The 19,658-nt window shown below is 41.2% G+C and overlaps 2 protein-coding genes across 2 annotated transcripts; one reads left to right on the forward strand and one right to left on the reverse strand.

Moving 5' to 3' along the window:
* The first annotated feature begins 8,230 nt into the window (after positions 1 to 8,230).
* scg2a (secretogranin II a) lies at positions 8,231 to 11,836 on the forward strand. Its single transcript, XM_075474028.1, has 2 exons — positions 8,231 to 8,337; positions 9,556 to 11,836. The coding sequence occupies exon 2, from the start codon at positions 9,564 to 9,566 to the stop codon at positions 11,466 to 11,468; it is 1,905 nt and encodes a 634-aa protein (XP_075330143.1). The 5' UTR covers positions 8,231 to 8,337; positions 9,556 to 9,563; the 3' UTR covers positions 11,469 to 11,836.
* ap1s3a (adaptor related protein complex 1 subunit sigma 3a) lies at positions 11,617 to 19,188 on the reverse strand. The gene is made up of 5 exons (XM_075474029.1): positions 19,105 to 19,188; positions 17,510 to 17,688; positions 13,377 to 13,485; positions 12,169 to 12,306; positions 11,617 to 12,085 (listed from the first exon to the last, which is right to left on the reverse strand). Exons 1-5 carry the CDS (start codon positions 19,177 to 19,179, stop codon positions 12,050 to 12,052), a joined length of 537 nt encoding a protein of 178 aa, XP_075330144.1. The 5' UTR covers positions 19,180 to 19,188; the 3' UTR covers positions 11,617 to 12,049.
* Between the last annotated feature and the right edge of the window lie 470 nt (positions 19,189 to 19,658).

The following is a 19,658-nucleotide window of genomic DNA, read 5'->3' on the forward strand; positions in this document are numbered from 1 at the left end:
TACTGTGGAAAACTTCTTGTCTCATACCGGTGCCCAAATTAGGGCAACTGGTGGAGCTGAATGACTACAGACCGGTGGCTCTGACATCTCATATCATGAAGACCTTGGAGAGACTTCTTGTTCGTCGCATGAAATTGCAGGTTGCTGAGGCTCTTGATCCCATCCAGTTTGCCTACCAGAAACATATAGGAGTGGAAGACGCAATTCTGTACATGTTGCATCGGGCATATGCTTATCTGGATGTGCCTGGTGCCTTCAACACCATATGGCCTCCCATACTGAAAGACAAGCTGCTCGTTATGGGTGTGGCCCCCTCCCTGACATCATGGATTATAGACTATTTGTCTGCCAGACCACAGTATGTCAGGATGGGGAAATGTGTTTCTGGAACTCTGGAATGCAGTACTGGGGCTCCACAGGGTACTGTTTTGGCTCCTTTTCTTTTCACCCTGTACACATCAGACTTCAGGTACAACTCAGAGTCCTGCCACATTCAGAAGTATTGTGATGATACGGCTTTTGTGGCATGTGTGAGCGGTGGACAGGAGAAGGAGTACAGGGACCTTGTGGAGGCCTTTACTGACTGGAGCAAAAAGAACTGTTTGCTCCTGAACACCACCAAAACCAAAGAGCTGGTGGTGGACTTCAGGAGATCTAAAACCCCATACCAGTCAGTCTGCATTGATGGAGGGGAGATAGAGACTGTTCAGACCTGCAAATACCTGGGGGTGGTGCTGGATAATAAACTGGAGTGGTCTGCCAACATAGACGCAGTGTACAGGAGGGGCCAGAGCCGTCTCTTTTTCCTGAGACGGCTCAGGTCCTTCAATGTCTGCAGTGATATGATGAGTATGTTTCATCACACTATCATTGAGAGTGCACTGTTCTATGCTGCTGTCTGCTGGGGGAGTTGCACTACAGACAGAAACTGTAGGCGCCTGGACAAACTTGTGAAAAAGGCTGGTTCTGTTGTAGGCAGAAGGCTGGACCCTCTCGGTGCTGTGGTGGAGAAACGGATGAGAAGGAAGTTAGATTCTGTGATGGAGAATAATAAACATCCTCTCCACAGCATCCTGACAGGACAGAGGAGCAGCTGCAGTGAGAGGCTCATCTCTCTGCGCTGCAGGACTGAGAGGTTCAGAAGGTCCTTTGTTCCCACAGCCATAAGGCTTTATAACAGTGACTGCTGAGTTCTTCTCAAATTGATTGATTGATTTTTATTTATTTGTTTATTTTGCCATTTAGTCATTTATTATTATTTAGTTAGTAGTAGAATTATTATTGTTATTATATTGTTTTATTGTTGTTTATTCAATCATTGTAAATATTTAAAAAAATGTTGAGCTACTTGACGAATTTGAATTTCCCCCATTGGGGGATAAATAAAGTATTTTTCTATTCTATTCTACATTGTTTGGGGACGGGGCGTGTCGCTGCCCGCTCCGAATGCAGCTGGAGCCGAGGTTTGAAAAGAGCGTGTACAATGTGCGGATCTGCCTAGAGTCAGCAACGGGTCCGCTGAACACTGTGTGTAGGCGGGGTGAGCGGTTGATCAGGACCGCGGACCTGCCCGGCTTGAGGGCGGATCCGCCCCGGAGTCCACTGCTATCTGGATAAGCCGCTCCTGCATTAATTTGGCTGTGTGCTTCGGGTCATTGTCATGTTGGAAGGTGAACCTTTGGCCCAGTCTGAGGTCTTGAGCACTCTGGACAAGGTTTTCATCCAGGATATCCCGGTACTTTGCAGCGTTCATCTTTCCTTGAATCACAACCAGTCGCCCCGTCCCTGCAGCTGAAAAACACCCCCACAGCATGATGCTGCCACCACCATGCTTCACTGTTGGGATGGTATGGGGCAGATGATGAGCAGTGCCTGGTTTCCTCCACACATACCGCTTAGAATTAAGACCAAATAGTTCAATCTTGGTCTTATCAGACCAGAGAATCTTCTTTCTCACAGTCTGGGAGTCCTTTTTGTGCTCCGAGACAAAATTGTGGCAAGGCACAGATCTTGGCAGTTCCTTTGACCTCATGGCTCTCATTTTACTCTGATATGCACTGTGAGCTGTAAGGCCTTATATAGACAGGTGTGTGCCTTTCCAAATCATGTCCAATCAATTTAAGTCAGCACAGGTGGACCCTAATGAAGGTGTAGAACCATCTCAAAGGTGATCAAAAGAAATGGACAGCACCTGAGTTAAATACGTGTCACGGCAAAGGGTCTGAATACTTATGTTCACATGATATTTCAGTTTTTCTTTGTTAATTAATTTGCCTTTTTTTTTTTAATTCTGAGCTTGTGCTGTCATTATAGGGTGCAGAGTGTAGATTGATGGGGGAAAAAAATGAATTTAAATGATTTTAACATAACGGTGCAACATAACAAATGGTGAAAAATTGAAGGGGGTCTGAATACTTTCTGAATGCACTGTATGTTTTATTGTGCTTTTATTGAATCAGTTTTATCTTTATGCTTTGGTGCCGTAATTTGGTCACACGTCCTTAAAGGAGAGGAAAGCCTTAAACCAAGTAGTTATATGGTCCTCTCAACTGACTTGTGAGTCACTGCTTTTGCCAGCATCCCTGTATTTCAGGCAGATACAGAGGATAGCTTCTTCCATTCTGAATGATGACTCCCAACCCTTGTACAGTGAGTTCCAGTTTCTTCCCTCTGGATGCAGGTTCCTGGTCCCCAAATGTAAAACTAAACATTACAGAAACAACTTTGTTCCCGTTGCCATTATTGAACTGAACAAGCTGCAGCCTATTTATTTGTTTATTTATTCATTCAGGTTTTTAATCTTGGTTTTATATGAAGTTCGTTTTATTTGGCCTTTCTTTGGGGGTTACTGTGTTGTTCTATGTTGTTTTAGAGTTTGTATGTATGGGTGAATGGGATATCACTGCAAAACAAAATACCTATGGGTATAAATAAAGTAACCTGAACCTAAACCTGAGCCTGAGCCTGAAGCTACATTGTGTGGACGTGAACTACAATTCATCCTGGATGCTGCTATAGCTGAGTAGGGAGTTACAGATCATTGCCCCAAAAATTGCTGCATAAAAAAATCTGTGGTATTTTCAAAACATTCAGGCTCACTTCCATGTTATTGGTTTGATTTTATTTTAATTCCTTTAGGAGCTAAATTTGTCCAATTATTTAATGTTAGTGAGGCAGTGCATCTTATGTGTCGCTTTGGTGTCCACCAGAGCAGAGGGTGAATCCCCTAAAAGGAAACCATGAAAACTGGGAGCTCTAACTGCGGTTTTGGTTCAATCCCTGTAGATAGACAAAACTATTCAGGATCAAACTTTATCTCCATCTTCAATCTTCGATGTCTGCATCAAAATGTTGTATATCTTCTATCTACAATCTGCTTTGCAGAATCTGTTGGAGCAGTAGCATCAGAAACAGAGACTCAAATAAACTGAACAATAGGGAAGCCTGGCTCTGTGCTGGGGACTGCTCTGGAGCCCTAGGAGCTAATTGTTGAAAGAAGAATGGTGCAGAAGTTGGTTAACAAGAACAACACTGACCATCCTTTTCATAACATTGTGTTGAAACAACATAGTGTAATTAGTTTGAGGATTCTTCAGCTGCAAAGCAAAATAGGAAGATACAGGAGGTCCTTCCTGGAGCAGCAGCATGTTTATAATGAAAGCTTGTAACGATTGATTTTTTTTTTAAATTTCTGCAACTACATAACTTCCTTTTGGGATACATAAAATATATTTTCATTTAATCTAATTTCATCTACTCCACTCTAACACACAGCTCCCTGCTCGCTTACAAGTATTCCTTAATGTTTTCTAATGTTTTGCAGCAGAAAGCTGCTTGTCAGAGATGCCAGTGAGATAGAAGAGGAAAAAGGGTCAAGTTTACTTTTGTCTTTCCGGAAGTAGTTAAAAAAAAAAAAACTATTGCCTTACGTGCCCACAAGACAACAACAGCTCTGTGACTTTAAGATGGCGGAATGATGCACAATTCCTGTTCAAAAGGAACAACATCAAATCCCAGGTTCATGAAAAAGCTCTGTGTTGTTTTTCACAAGAAAAGTGTGGATGGGTTTTTAAAGTCCTCTAAAAAAAATTATGTCAGTCTAATAGTGTAACTCTGGGGTAATAATTCGAGAATAGCTCCTATTACTGTAAGATGCAGCAGAGCATAAACCAAAAGCATGAAGAAAATATACTTTCTTCTTTATAATCCTTTCAAACAACTTCTCTAACCTACCCTCTTTTTCAGGGTCTCATCAGCTGCCTCAGCCAAGAAAAGCAGAGAGAAAAGAAAAATGTGGCACGCATTCCAAAGATTATACAGCATTGTAGCATCACTGGTAAATCCATGTTGCTATGTGATGTGTTATGACAAGACTAAGAGTTGGCGAAGAAAAGAGAAAGAGTTATGTGTTGTCTGACCATCTTTGAAGTTGAAGTGGCAAAAAGTTCACAGTAATAGGTTCAAGTTTAAAAGAACAAGTTGTGATGAAAAGGTGAAACATCAGAATTCAATCAACTGCCGTGGCCATGCCCTTTGATGCAACATAAAGTTTTTAATAACTTTTAATGAAAAGGGCTCTATGCTTATACTGACCAAGTTTCAAGGTGATACATTAATATCCGAAGGAGGAGTTTGTTAAAATATGAGATGTGAAAAAAGGCAAAAATTGCACCGCAAATCTCAAATCTTCAAATCAAGATGGCTGACTTCCTATTTGATTTAGCCAATGGGTCCGAGAGGCTTTTTTTTACACCTTGGCATGTTACATGTATGTGCCCATAATTATGAACATTTTAGTTTTATTTACCTCCCAGTGAGTATTTATTGGGCTGGGTGGACTTCCACGATTTGGCTCGTTGAAGTGGTAGGTGATGAATTAATCCGGTGTGAAATTTTATTGGCGCTTTGAACACGTGTCTGAGCAATGCTACAGACTTCAGATTTACCTCTGCACTATTCCTGCGTTGTCTGCTTCCTGTTGTAATACTTCAAACGTGACACAGGTCTGACAAATTTCATTTACATTTTCATTAACAGCCAAAGTAATTCAATTGCTTTAATGCATTCTCCTCTTAAAACATGAGTGACTCATGCTCCTTCGGATATATACATTCATTTTGACTTGCAGTGGGCCTGGTCTTTTCATTGGAACTAGAGAAAGAAAACGGAATAGGACATACTTTGAAACGAGTCTGCTCAGGTCTTTTAATGACTGTCCAACAGAAACAACATTGTGTAAACATCAGACTCTTTGTGTTCTTGCTTTCATCCCATTTCTCTCTGTCATCAGCAAACACTCTGTCCCGCAGTAAACCTCCCAAATGGATGTGAGGGGAGTAAACATGTTGTTTTCAGAACTGGATGACTTTGTTGTTTTCATTGTTTCGGAGTAAGATGATAAACACAGTGGGGAGCATGTTCATGTCTGACCTGGTGTGCTATAAATGTTTTGAAGAGACTCTTACACAGACTGGTGCCACAAATCGCCTTTCGCAAAAGAACAAAAATTGATGCATCACCCATTTATAAATACACACCCACACCCCCACACAAGCACACACACACACACATATATATATATATATATATATATATATATATATAAAATCAACTGCAGAAAAGAGACTGACGTCAAACCTCCATTCACAACCACTCCCTCTACCTCCCTGTCTCACTGTATCTACAATATGCCTGCCAAGATCCTGCCAGCCTGAGTTAAGGAGCAGGATTATTGGCTGTCAGACCCAGTAGTAATGAATGGGGAACGGCTGGTCAGTCGCTGGGGGACAAACACTCAGAGAGGAAAGGTAGGAGGAGGAGATGCTCTGCACCATGAGGATTAATGTTTCTGTGTAAAGAGCACTTAGGGTAGAGCTTCTCATGTGCCTTGATGGACCTGAGACACCACAGACATCGTGATTTATTCATTTTTTAAAAAGACACACACACTGCATCCAGTATCTTGAGAAAATATGAGATCCTTCATGAGGAATGCTTGGTCAAGTTTAGGAGCATATAATGGCTCCAGCCACACGTGTTGTTTCCTGGAGGAGCAAAGGCCTGGCCAAGGGCTGAGGGCTATTAAATCAGGTGGAAGTTCATCAGGCCATACTATGTGCAGGAGAGGTGGTTTAGGTTTAGTTCGTTTGTACCTTATATGTTTAGCTGTTAGCAATAATTCTGGTTTCCCCTTTTTGTTTCATTAGGTTTGGCTAATCCAGTATATAAGTTTCCCTTTTGTGTCATTATATTAGGGGAGTTTGTTAAATTAAGGTTGTTGAAGTGACTGCTTGGTTAAAGACATGAGAAACTTCACTTCAATCCAATCCCCCGTCCTGACCGTGCGCAAGGCGAAGTGAGAAAAAAGTAAATTTTAACAGGAAGAAACTTCCATCGGAACCAGAACCAGGAAGGGCGGCCATCTGCCTCGACCAGCTGGGGTTTGAGAAGACAGGAAAGAGGGGACAACAAACATAACAGTTAATGACCACTGACCAAGCATGTGTTTGGACTGTGGGAGAAAAAGTGGAGCAACATGAGAAAACATAAAGGTTCCAGCTGACTAGCAGATTCAAACACTGAACCCTTTTTTCTGTGATATGACAGGACTAACCCCTGCACCCCCACTGTGCATCCCCACTGTGCTGTCCAATAAAACTGCAACATGTGATAAAAGTCTATACACCTCACTTTAATGGAAAAAGTTTAAAATCCACCCTACAGTACTACAAAAGATGTAGCCCCAAACACTCACAGGATGAAACCAAGACATTGCTAACTGCTGGTAAGAAACTTTCTTTGCTACCAGAAAGCTTTTAGAGGACAAAATTTGGGGTGGATTTGAGAGGTAAATTCTCCTGCCATGAACACAACTGAAAGCAATTAGCCCAAAAACTCGGGCTTTATCTGAATAACACTGGCAAATTCTGTTTATGCATGTGTATGTGCTTAAGTCATGTGGGAGGCAGTAATTAGACTGAAGGGAGCATCGGTTTAAAATCTGCTCTTTTGTCCTAGTTTCTTTCAGCGTCTTGGTCCTGAAGCTCCTGGTATGGCCGTATTGGAGAGATAGACTTTGTTGTTACTGTTTCAAAAAATGAGAAATCAATGCTTTTCTATGACTCAAAATAAATCCATATTGAAGCTGTCAAAAAAAAAACAGGATAGAGCCTTTAAAGATCCTTTTAGTGTATGACTCATCAGTGTTTTTCCTTTCAGTTGAACACAGTGACTTTTAAAGCAAAGCTGTTTCATGTTGTTTATGTAGCTAAGCCAGAAGTAATGACAGATATATGATTGAAAACGCTGTCTTTTTTATCATTTGCTTACATATTTTGGATAGTCACAGGTCGTGTGAGTCATTCTGTTTATTTCCTGCACACAGTGAACTTTTTATACTTCAGCTGTGACAAAGCTGAAACCAGGAGAGGCTTCACAGATTATCAGATAAACAGGTCAGTGGAGAATATCCAGAGCTCTTATCAAACGCAGAGGATTTATGAATGAAACTGCAAAGCGAACACACCAACGAACTCACACACACCGATCTATGCTTGACAAGATTTGACAGGAAGCCAAAAATAGAGAACCAGTGCGTGCTGGCTGATGGCAAAACTGCGTTCTCTGTCTCTGTCTGTCTCTTTCTCTCACACACACACCTCTGCAGTCCTACTCTCGCCCCGCCCATCTCAGGCTTTGGCGGAGTCCATATGTGAGTCATCGGTGGACTTTAACAGTCTCTGTCCCTCTGTGCTGCAGCAGAAACACAACAACAGTCAAGGAAGGCATCAGTCTGCTTCACAGACTAATATCATGACACAACATGCAATTACCATACAATTCAATAAAAATAGAAACGGAATGAAACAGAAAATCTCAATTTAAGCTATTTAATAACGTCTGCTTTGTATTTTAGCACTGAATAGGTGAGTGAGTGTCCATGGCTTGTCTTCCACCACTCAACATCTTTCTAAAGAGTACGGACCTCTAACCTCACCTAGCAGAGACACATGTCAGCCCATCAGTGGTCCTAAATATAGCCCTGTTATTAAACACGTCATTATTAGCTGCGACACACACCGTTCTGCATGAAACTAGTTTTAGTTTCTGTTCAAAGAGAGACGGATCTGCTTGGTTGACTCAAATGAACTGCTTGCGTGCGTGGGCGCTGTGTAAATGTGTGCGCGTGCACGTGTGTTGCGTATCTCCTGACGCACGAGTCAGGTGGTTCCTCTCATAGCATGAAGAGCTGTCCGCGGTTCTGAAAGCAGACTCCCACTGCGCGACAGAGAGATGCTCAGCTCACCGACGACCCTCAACAGAAACTAACTGCAGAAGGTAGGATTCGATACTGACGGCTAACCTACACTGCTCCACTCTGAGTGTGCTCCTGTCGCGTGCCATGTGAATCGGTCTTATTTTAAAGTTACTTCAGCGAGCTTTTGTTTCAGTAGCTGTTTGCCAACCTGATGCACGTCCACAGATGTTGAGGCGCGAAGGATGTGGCGTGCTCCCCTCAGTGATCCTTTGTTCTTATCTCGCTCTACATTATTTTCAGTATGTTGCGCTCCGAAGAGTAAAATTACTACTTTTCTGTCGGACATAAAAATTAATAAAAAGGCTAAGTGCGGGGAATTAAATCCAGGTAGGTAAAACGAATAAAAAAGTAAACATGGCAAAATGAGAACCGCTGCTTATGTTTTATCAGAATATCATTGTAAATTACATTTTTCAACAAAATAACCATCCAACAGACATATTCAATTAATGCCTCTGGAGGACAATTAATTTCAAAGGAGATTTCTTTTTCAACCGGACTTAAAGCTGAAAAACAGGAACAACTGGGTATTTGGAGGTTTTTCAAGAGAGGGGGTTGGGGGTCCATAGGAACATAAGGTTCCCTTGACAACAGGGCCGTGACTCACGTACAGCAGCAATTTGACGACTAATAAGATTTGCACGGGAGCTGAATACGGCTGCTATTAGGGCTGCAGGCAAACAAGCGAGATCCCAGCATGATGCTCAAATTCAAGCAACAGGCAGAGAAAATACGGGGGAGACAAAGACTATGACGGCTTTATGGTAGACCAGTGTCACAGATACATCCACTCACAGCTTTATCTATTACATAGATATACACTGTATATTATTAATATTTTTCCCAAGCAGTTTCAGGGTTCTTACTAAAAATGTTAAATACAAAACATATGAATAAATCATCTTAATTCTATTATAGTCTTATAAGAAGCACAGTCAGACAAAAAATATTTTTAACAGATGATTATTTATCTGGTGGTTGTTGGATAAATGTGATTTTTTTTTTTTTTTAGAAGGGATGCAATGAGACCAGTTTGAAGTCAGATTTTTTTCTCTGATTGAAATAGATTTTCTTCCACAGAATGACAAAATATGTCAGAGTTGTTTGTGATTCAATCATCAAAACTCACATCTTAAGGGATGACGAGAGACCATTGTCTCTCAGTAACCATTGTGAACCTATTGGTTTTATTTGTAAAGGTCAGTGCTAACATGTGGCTCTTTCTCTCCCGTCTGCAGACGTCACCATGCCGTCAGTCCCTCAGACCTCAACAACAAGCAAGCCTTTTCTCATCTGTTTAGTCTCCCCTCTCTTTATCCTTGCCTTCCTCGCTTCCTCTGGTGTTAACGGGGCTTCACTCAGAGAGCACAGGCTGCGGGGAAGTGAATCTGACACCCTGACTGAAAATGTCCACCAGTCACCTAATGCAGATATCCTGAAAGCCTTAGAGTATCTCAAGAGTCTCCATCAAAGATCCGGCATCAACTCGCTGCAGCCTGTCCTTCTGGCTGCGGGACACGATGTCAGCCACATGGACGACAATGAAAAGCTGCGTGCCAAGCTGAGACTGGCTTCTAACCCTACACAGATCAAAGATGAGGAGGAGCAGGGGGAAGAGGAAAGAGAAGATAAGAGTGAAGAGCTGCTCCAGGCTGTGCTCAGCACACTCCAGCAGACGGAGCACACCTCCCAGCCAGCTCTGCTTCACCCCGGCTCAGAGGGAACAAGCATGAATCACGGCATGTATCCAAGAGTACAGCAGAAGCAACGAGGCATCATGCCCCACAAGAAGCTGCCCTTAATGTTTGAGGATGAGGAAGACAGTGAGAAAGAGGATGAAGAGGGCCCCAAGTATGAGAGCCCTTTCAAACGCACCAAAGAGAACGTGGAGGAGAAGTACACGCCTCAAAACCTGGCCACGCTGCAGTCTGTGTTTGATGAACTGGACAAGCTGACAGGTTCAACGATCACACAAAAGCGCCAAGATGAGGAGTATGACATGGAGGATGATGACGAGGAGGAAAATGAGGATCTGTTTAGTGTGAGAAATGCAGTGTATGATGACATGGGTGAGAGTCATGAAGACTGGGATCCGTTGGAAGAACAGGAGCAGCAGGGGGAGGAGGAAGAGGAGGAGGAGGACAGGGACAACAATAAAGTTGAACGAGGGCTTGATTATATTGACAACAATGATGAAGAGGCTGATGAAGATGATGAAGAGGAAGATGATCAAAGCTTTCCAGTTAAAAGGTCAAGTGATGCAGATGATGTGGCTAATTTAATGGACTATTACCTCCTCAAAGTGCTGGAGAAAACAGAAGAGGAGCAGAAAAGAGAGGCAGTGGAGGAAGAGGACAGGGCTGAGAGGGAGACGGCTCAAACTCAGAATGGAGATAACATAGATCCACGAGTCATCTACCAGCTTATTACTGTCTCCCAAAAATACCAGATCCCTCCTGAAGACTTGATAGACATGCTCAAAACTGGAAACAGGATGAATCCAGACAAGCTGCGAAAGAGCAACGATTTAGCTAGAGCAAAGAGCAGGTTTTCTCAGGTGTTCTCAAAGAAGGAAAACCAGATCCCTGAAGCAAAATTCTACAGCAGACGCCTGCCTTATGGATGGAAAACTCCAGAAGAGATGAGAACAGAAAAAATCCTAAAAATCCTGGGGCTGGGAGGTGAAGAGGTTCCAGCTCCCCCCAGGAAGCAGAGGCAGCACAAAAGCTTGCTGTCACGACATTACACTCGGCCTGCTGAGCGTTTGGGGGAATCCGCTCCCACGCAACGGCGCTTTCCAAACACTTTCAAAGATGACTACGATGACACTGTGGATGGGGATGAGCTGGCAGCTTATCTAGCAGCTCAGATGCTGGCACAGTACCCCAAACCGGCTTTTAGCAACAAGGCGAGCCAAAAGCGGGATGAGGTTGGAAAGAGAGTGGCGGACTCTTTTGAAAAGGCAATAGAGGAATATTTTGATCTAATGGACTCTGATAACAGTCCAAATGAGAAAAGACAATCTGAAGAAGACGAGAGAGGTGGAGAAACACAAACACAGGGCTTTGAGAATGAGGTTGTGATGAAACTGTTGAGCTACCTGAACCCAGAAACAGAAGAAAGTAATGCCAAAGCTGTCAAAGGAATATAAATGAGGTGGTAGATACACAGATATATATATATATTGCTTTGGTGGTTAGGAAGAGGTGAAAATAAAGTATTTTGAAGAAAAAAACATGCAGTCAACTTCAGTTATTATGTAGGTTTACAAAAAATCTTATTTATTAACAGAAATGAGTGTTCAGACATTCACATGATGTTTTTCTGAATAAGAATTGGTTGCTCGACAACAGATAGATTTACGTGACTCACCAGCCTTACATTTCAACACACAAACACACACAGAGTCGGAGTCAGTATTAGACCCTTTACATTCACTTGTGTTTTTTTGGTAACTCTTTATCAAATGTGGTTATGTGTGAAATACCTGAGATTAATAAAGCATTGACTTTATTTTTTCCTTACTGTGTCGTGTTTCCTCATTTAATCACCATATAGAGTATAAATATGTCTACCAAGTCTTTGTATGTACCAGGTTACAAAAGTAGTTTAAAACAAAGAAATTAATTACATGAATTAGATTAAAGATTTTTTCTTGTTATACAACCCTGAGATTAAAAAACATATGAGGCTTCATGACCACAGTGATGCAACTTGAAGTCTGTTCTCCTTTCAGTAAGCAGGTTTGCTCATGTACTCTTCCATTGTCTGTGGAGATAGAACATCTGACTGTATATCATGTGGACCAACATCACCTTCATTAGTTGAAGTGTTTTTGAAGATTACTATACCTCCTGGAGAATGTCACCCTCCTCCATAGACACACTCACTGCAACTTTGGAGGTTTCTAAGATTTCTCCACTCATCAGCAACTCATCCAGGATGAAGTAGGCCTTCTCAAAGTTGAAAATGATGTCCAACTCGCACACCTGAGCAGATTATGTCAGCCATTAATTCAGAGATATCTGTGCTTCCGTTAAGACAAACTTTTTACATCTCCCTCACAGATGATCAGATTCTAATCCAAAATTAAAAAGAAGCTGTAATTTACTGAAAGATGCAAAAATATTGGTATCACTAATATTCCTCCAAGGGCTGTAGAAAATACACAGTAAGCAACTGCCTCTCCCTCACTGTTGGGGGTTGGGGTGTGGCTGTGTGGTTTATCGAATTTCGAGCATAGGCACCCGGTGGACACCAGAGGGAGTCTGACACATCTACTTTTCTGTGCACAGTCAAGAGAGGGATCTCACATCACTGTTGATAATATAAAGCAAGAATCAATGCAGAATGCTTTGACTGATCTGTATGTTACTGTATGTTGCTGTAAGAAATCAGCTTTCTGTATCCTTTTTATGTTATCTGTTTTTTCATGTTCTCAGTGCTGAGTGTAAACATCTCAAGCTTGATAACTTTTTACTTTTCACCAAAGGAAAACTGTACATCAGTAACACTTTCTTTCAAGTCCTCCTTTTTAGCATTAGCGTAACTGAAATATTACATGGTTTGTTACACACTAAAGGGTCAACCACTGTAACTTCAATAATATAGTACATCACAGCTGTAAGTAATATATACTCCAATAATGTCCTTACGCCTGCATTATAAATCATGTATGAAAAGTTTAATTAATGCTTATGAATATCAACTAGCAGGACTTTAAGTAAAGAGTCACCTGCGTAACAATACGTAACTGTAAAATGTATTTACAGATTTTGTGTCTGTCGTTTTTTTCAGTCTTGTTCTAATAGCACATTTCTGATTTCTAAACAGATTAAGCTCTTGGATCAGTGGTGAAAAATGATTCACATAAGGACACTTTATTACTTTGATATTTTAGATGACATTTCCTCAACAAAATCATCCATACCAAATTTAATTAACATCTCCCCCACTCTGCATCTGTTATTAAATCAGACCATCAGTACTCATATGAAGTCAATGATTGAAAATAGCCTCTTGATGGATTCTCAGTGGGGCAATATACAGCTCTACTTACATTACCAAAGTACCTGTCCAGCAGCTCAACATATCTGTGCAGAACTTCAAGAGTAAGCAGTTCATTATCTTCGCCCTCCAGACCGGTACAGAAATACAGGCTGGCGTACCTGCATTCGGATAAAAGAAAAGTTACATGGTACAGTGATGGGTGGTGCACTGATGTCAACAAACATCAATTTCTTTCATCAGGTGCATTATATTGAGAAATGTTCTCATCTTAACATTCCCTTTCATCATCTCCAGTTTTCACTTTCTTTTTGTTGTTGGATACAAAGGAGCAATGATAAGAGCCAATGTGTGGCAGTGTCACTAAAATAACTGACAATGAGCTACATCTTGGTGCTCTCTTCTGTAATAAGCTTGGAATTGTCCTCTAAGGTTGTCTTCCACAGTCCCATTGAGTTCCTGATGAAGGCTCTTTGTGTCCTATTGATGTTGTAGAGTTCCAAGCGTTCCGGTATCCATGTGTGCGGCATGGAGTCGTTGGAGTTCATACTTTCTTGTAGTCAATCCAGGCGGTGCACAGATTTGTATGTCTGATCTTACAGTCTTGCATGACAGTCCTGTCACCGTGATGGTCGCTAGTTCCTGTTCTGGGACTTTGCTGTGGTTACCTCTCAGATCCACTAGCCATGGATCATTAGTTCCTGCTGAAAACAGCTTTTAAAATGTGATCACTTGTTGCTGATTCCAGTCTTTTAACCCACTATTTGTTGTATTTCTTCATTATCTCCATCTTTAGCATTGTTAGCAAAGTAGCTGCAGAAATTCTGGCAACTCGTTCTGTTTCATTTGTTTCTCTGACTGATTGTCAGTGTGTCTATAAAGGAAGGAGAGGGGAGGAGTAGATGGAGTTGTTACAGATTCTACTATACAGGATAACAAACTATGTACTTTATGCTTGTTTAAACAATCAAAATGATTATTTAGAGGAAGCATACATAGGCAACTCCATTTCAGCAACAAGCCCAAAAACACTTCTGATTGATGCTATTTACAAATGACATTTGAGGGGACAAAAATCAAGCTCAAAGTCGCCTATAATAAGCAGACCTGGCAACACTGATTCCCTGTCTTCATTGTACTACTTGACCCTAACCCTTTCACAACAGACTTATATATACTGAGATCATGTGACACTTGGATGGTACACAGCTGGACTTTTGGACAAAACTGGTGAATATCTATACATTACATATACATATGGGATACTTCACTTCAGAACTTTGGTTTCCTGCCCGATACAACACCATTTTGATTTAAGGTACCACATCATGCACCAGCAACTAGATAAAAACACCCTTTTGACACAATAAATAGTGAAAAAAAAACATTTTTAAATAAACTCTGTTGTACTTTAAAACAAATTCAACAAAAATAAAGAAAAAAAAGAGGCAGATGCAGCAAAGATACCCAACACAATGCTCTCAGAGGAAGAGAGGAAGAAGAGCTACAGTGTACGAGGAAGACTTGGGACAAGAACAAAGATCAGATTCAATGCCTCTGTTGCAGAGAACAGAGATAAAACAGGATGACAGACAGTTGAGTTAGCTTCATTGTTGCTATCAGTAAGTAATAACTGATCAGCTCTCTGGTTCTATCCCGTTTGCTTTGCTTTTCTCTGTTAGTGAAGTCATAGACATGCAGGTTTAAATTCATGAAAAGAATACAATCATTCTCAGGCTGTAAATCAGAGGAGATTGAAGCTGTGGTTGATTCCTGTAATAAAGTTGTTATAAAGTTTATATACTCCAGACATTTAGTTTAGTGCTCTGTATTGTGACTAACAGGAAGTACACAACATTAAACAGCAGTGTGTTCATACCTGCTATGTTATTTATCAGAGACTGAATAGGGGGAAGTTATGACCTTATCATCATTATCTCTGTCTAACAGATGGAGCCTCAGTTAGCGCCTCAGTTCTGTTTCAGACTATAATAAGAAAATAACTTATTTTCATGTTAAATTGTTTGATCAGTTTTAGTAAATTCTCAATAGTACAACTAGTAATTAGATCAAATTTCACTAGTTAACATGTATGGCAGTTGCTCCACTTTACATGTTAACTAGTACACAGCTTTATCAAACTAGTAAGATTAAATTGTTAACTATTGTAGCGAAGGTGTCAACTAGTACGACAAAAAGTCCAACATGTTAAACAAAGGTCTCACTAGTTGTCCACAGTTGTTCACTAGTGCTGAACGGGGCTTTACTGGTAAAAGGAAAAGCTTTACATGTTAGAAAAATGTCCAGCATGCTCGGCCAAAGTCTTACTAATAACATGAAATGCTTCACACTAGTTAACTGGTTAGGTGAACGGGACAATGTCATTAATTCACCAGTGAGTATTTTTGGACCAAACTAGTTCACTTGTTTGAGAATATGTTACTAGTTTACTATCCATCCATCCATTTTCTATACCCGCTGAATCCGTCGGTCGGGTCGCGGGGGGGCTGGAGCCTATCCCGAGAGGCGCGAGGCAGGGTACACGCTGGACAGGGCAGCAGTCCATCACAGGGCCACACAGAGACAAACAAGACAAAGGACCACACACACTCACTCACTCCTAAGGACAATTTTTAGAGACACCAATTAACCTAACATGCATGTTTTTGGATGATGGGAGGAAGCCAGAGTACCCGGAGAGAACCCACGCATACACAGGGAGAACATGCAAACTCCACACAGAAAGGCCCCAGCCAGGAGTTGAACCTGGAACCTTCTTGCTGTGAGACGACAGTGCTAACCACCACACCACCGTGCAGCCTACTAGTTAACTAGTAAAGTAGAAAAAAATACCAAAACTAGTGTAACAAGTTGGCATTTTCGGACTTACTAGCTAAATAGTAACATTTTTATCTTCACTAGTTTACTTGTTAGGTGAAAACTCCCTGAATTAGTATCACTAGTGATGTATGGTTTTGACTAGTTGACTAGTGGTACATTTTACTAGTTGACCAGTTGTGCTTCATGAAGCTCACTAGTAGAGTCAAAATAGTCCTTAGCTAGTAAACATGTGATGATTTCTTATTTGATTAGTTAACATGTAAGCTACAACATGCAGCCACTAGTTTACTAGTTGCAGGTCTTCAGGACAGCATGTTAATTGGGAGGTGACAAAATCCTGAATGAGACATTTTTTTAATAAATTAGAAGGCCAATAGGATTATTAGCATTAGGGCCACTATTGTGAGCAGTGCACATTTCTGCTTTCCCATATAAAAGCGTTTATCTGTTTTTTCCAACTTGTAACAGTTTTGACCTCATTTTGGGCATTCACTAGTGTGACTAGTTGGAGTCAAAATGTCTCATACTAGTGTAACTATTAGTTTTCTGTGAAAATATATTTCAACTCGTTAACTAGTTAGTAAAGTTCCACAAATCTGTACTAGTTGAACTAGTGATAAGTTTTGGCTCTCACTGGTTAATTAGTTAAACTAATTGTACATTACTGATAAACTAGTAAGGTTAGTAACAGCTAAACTAGTTAACATGTTGGAGTTTTTGCAGCTTACTAGTAAAGTTTTTTTTTACTAGTTTGGTCCAGAGGGCCACTTGTCTGTCAAAAAGCTGACTAGTTTGGATTTTGCTTCTACTAGTGTAGCTTCTGGCATCACTGGTAAGGATTTTGCTGGAACTAGTTCAACAAAAGTGACACTACTTGCTGAAAAGGAGTCACTAGTTGGACTTTTTGTTCAACTAGTTGGACAAAATGTCTAATTCGTGTGACCAAATGTCCAACTAGTGCAATCAAAGCAGTGAATGTAACTAATGCCTGATATCAAGGATATGGAATAAATGCTCAAATGGCTTTCCATAGACAACTAATTACCTGTACATCTATGTGTACAGGTAATTAGTAATTATTTGGAGGTTTTTTTTCACAATGGTGGCGTTAAATCCACAACCGTACGGGAAGCCAAATAGCAAAAAAATGGCCAGATTTTCAAGTAATGCTTTAAATAAATTCTCAAAACAATGAATTTCAGGATATAATGCAACAAAATAGGGGGAAATGCCAATTCAGTGAATGCTTTAGCAAGGAACTGAAAATCTTGAAAGCATGAACACAGAGTGTACACATTCTGACCAGCGCATGTGACAGAACGCTTCTGTGTTTTCTGCAGCTACCTCTTGTAAACGATTTTGAGGTCTTTCCATTGGAAAAAGTTGCAGGTACGTTGTGGACGGGCCAAAACTAACATCGTCATGTCCCGGATCACCTTCTTCTTTTCTCTTTCCGATAAGGGCGTGAACCATCTCTGCAATCGCAGTTTCCCCTGCCGACTGAACAGCAGCAAGAAACGCATCTTAAGAGAGTAAAGAGTGGGTGAAAAAATGAAATACAATTACTCCTTAAACGTTTGCTATGTTAATAGACTTTGTAAGTAATTGTGTAAAATAACAAAAGCAGTAGGAACATGTTGTGTTATGGCTGATAAAGTCCCCCAGCTTAAAGGGGAATTTCATTTTTATTTTAAACCTGGACCTAATTTCTGGCATAAAATACTTGCTCTGTGACAGTCAGCTAACTTCATACGGAGTTTGCTACTGCTTTTTTTTATGCAACATTGCAGGATATTTATCAGATTTTGACGACGTGGACGACGACTTTGAGTACGATAGACGTCCTTACCGGGCAGAATGAGCTGTGCTGCAGTGGCGCGCGTCGATGAAGTCATCCCACTAGATGCGTGTGTAGAGAGCTTCCTATAAGCCCCCCCTTTATCCCCGGATGACAACAACATGGCAGCTAACAGTGCTATAGTACGCGTTCAGTCATTCATTTGGCTTAAAGTGTTGGTGAAACAAAGACAGATAATGTCTTATTTAGAGGCTGTATTGTCTATGCCCTGTTCACTCCCGTTATATGGATATACGCGGATCTCGAGTAATCTAAATATCTTCCGAAGGATGCCAACTTTCACCAAACTGTTATCAGTGAGTAGATATACGTATTTTATGCCAGAAATAAGGTCCACGTTGAAAAAACTGAACTTCTCCTTTAAGCGTGGTTAGGGTGGCGCCCAAACACACCAGAGCCACCACCATTACACCAGACTGCAATTAGCTTGCACAACTAGAAATGTGGATGAAGATCACCAGGAAAACACAGCACATGTAAATCACCTCTGAGTGCAATAACCCGCTGAATACAAAGCGGTGTTGTTCAAGGGTAATTAATGAGATCTTTGCCCCGAGGTGCAGCCACAGGCTGCACTGCTTCTGACTGTAGCAAGATAAACCAGGACATGTGGAGTGCAGAGGCCCAGGAGGGCAGCAATGTGCCACTCATATCTTTCATTGTCACATTATATAATGGTTTTAATGTTTAAATTAATATCAGAAGAGCTCAGCCACAGATTTACATTCGTTTGCCAGTCTGATAAGATGCCATTGCTTGTTCTACTCAAGGCTTCTCCTAGCATAAGGCAATGAATGAGACAGATAAACCATCCAGTGTTGGTTTGCTCCTGCATTTGTAATGTAGGCCTATTGATAACTGTTGGGGAAACACGTGTTTCAGCTCAGCGACCTTTAATCGGGCAAATAGTCTGATTTGCGTTACTCAACCACAAACTTAAATGAATCTCCATATCCAGGCAGTTTTCACATATCTAATAGCAGGTAGGACAAACTCGAGGAAAGGAATTTAGAGGCCGTTTGTTATGTTGTCGGGCAGGTGTTATCACCTGCAGATAAACGGAAAAAGCTCAGATACTCACCATTTTATACCTCCGCAAGAAAGCAAATAAGCATAAATAATGCAGATATCCCCGGACACCAGCGCCCCTCTTCATCTACTGCTGTATGAACTGCGGAGACTTCGTTGATCCGCCCAGAAATCAGTGCGCGCACACCTTGTCAGGTCAGAGGCGCGCCCTGCTGCGCTTCAGCGTCTGATTGGCTGCCGTGAAACCGTCCTGTAAAGCTGCGGTGAGGAACGTCTCTTATAGCGAGACTAGATGTCTGGCCCAAAATGTATCCACTGTATTCTGAAACTGGCCTGACGAAACTTTTAAGTAAGTTTTTTCCCCTCGTAGTTTTTTTTTTTTTTTACACATTTTTTTATACTTGTTTATCTGTGTCATTGAAACAGAATCAGTTCTGTTTGTAGATATTAGAATTCATATTTGAAAAACTTACAAAACTTACCTGGCACAGCTGTATGTTGGTGTGTGAGTGGGTGTCAGCCTGCTGTCAGTTGGTGTGACGCCGCTGGGGAGGGTGGGGTTGTGGTCCGGTGATGATGTTTATTCAGTGGATCTGCACGTGGTTT

This window comes from Odontesthes bonariensis, chromosome 9, assembly GCF_027942865.1.
Source record: "Odontesthes bonariensis isolate fOdoBon6 chromosome 9, fOdoBon6.hap1, whole genome shotgun sequence".
Lineage (NCBI taxonomy): Eukaryota > Metazoa > Chordata > Actinopteri > Atheriniformes > Atherinopsidae > Odontesthes > Odontesthes bonariensis.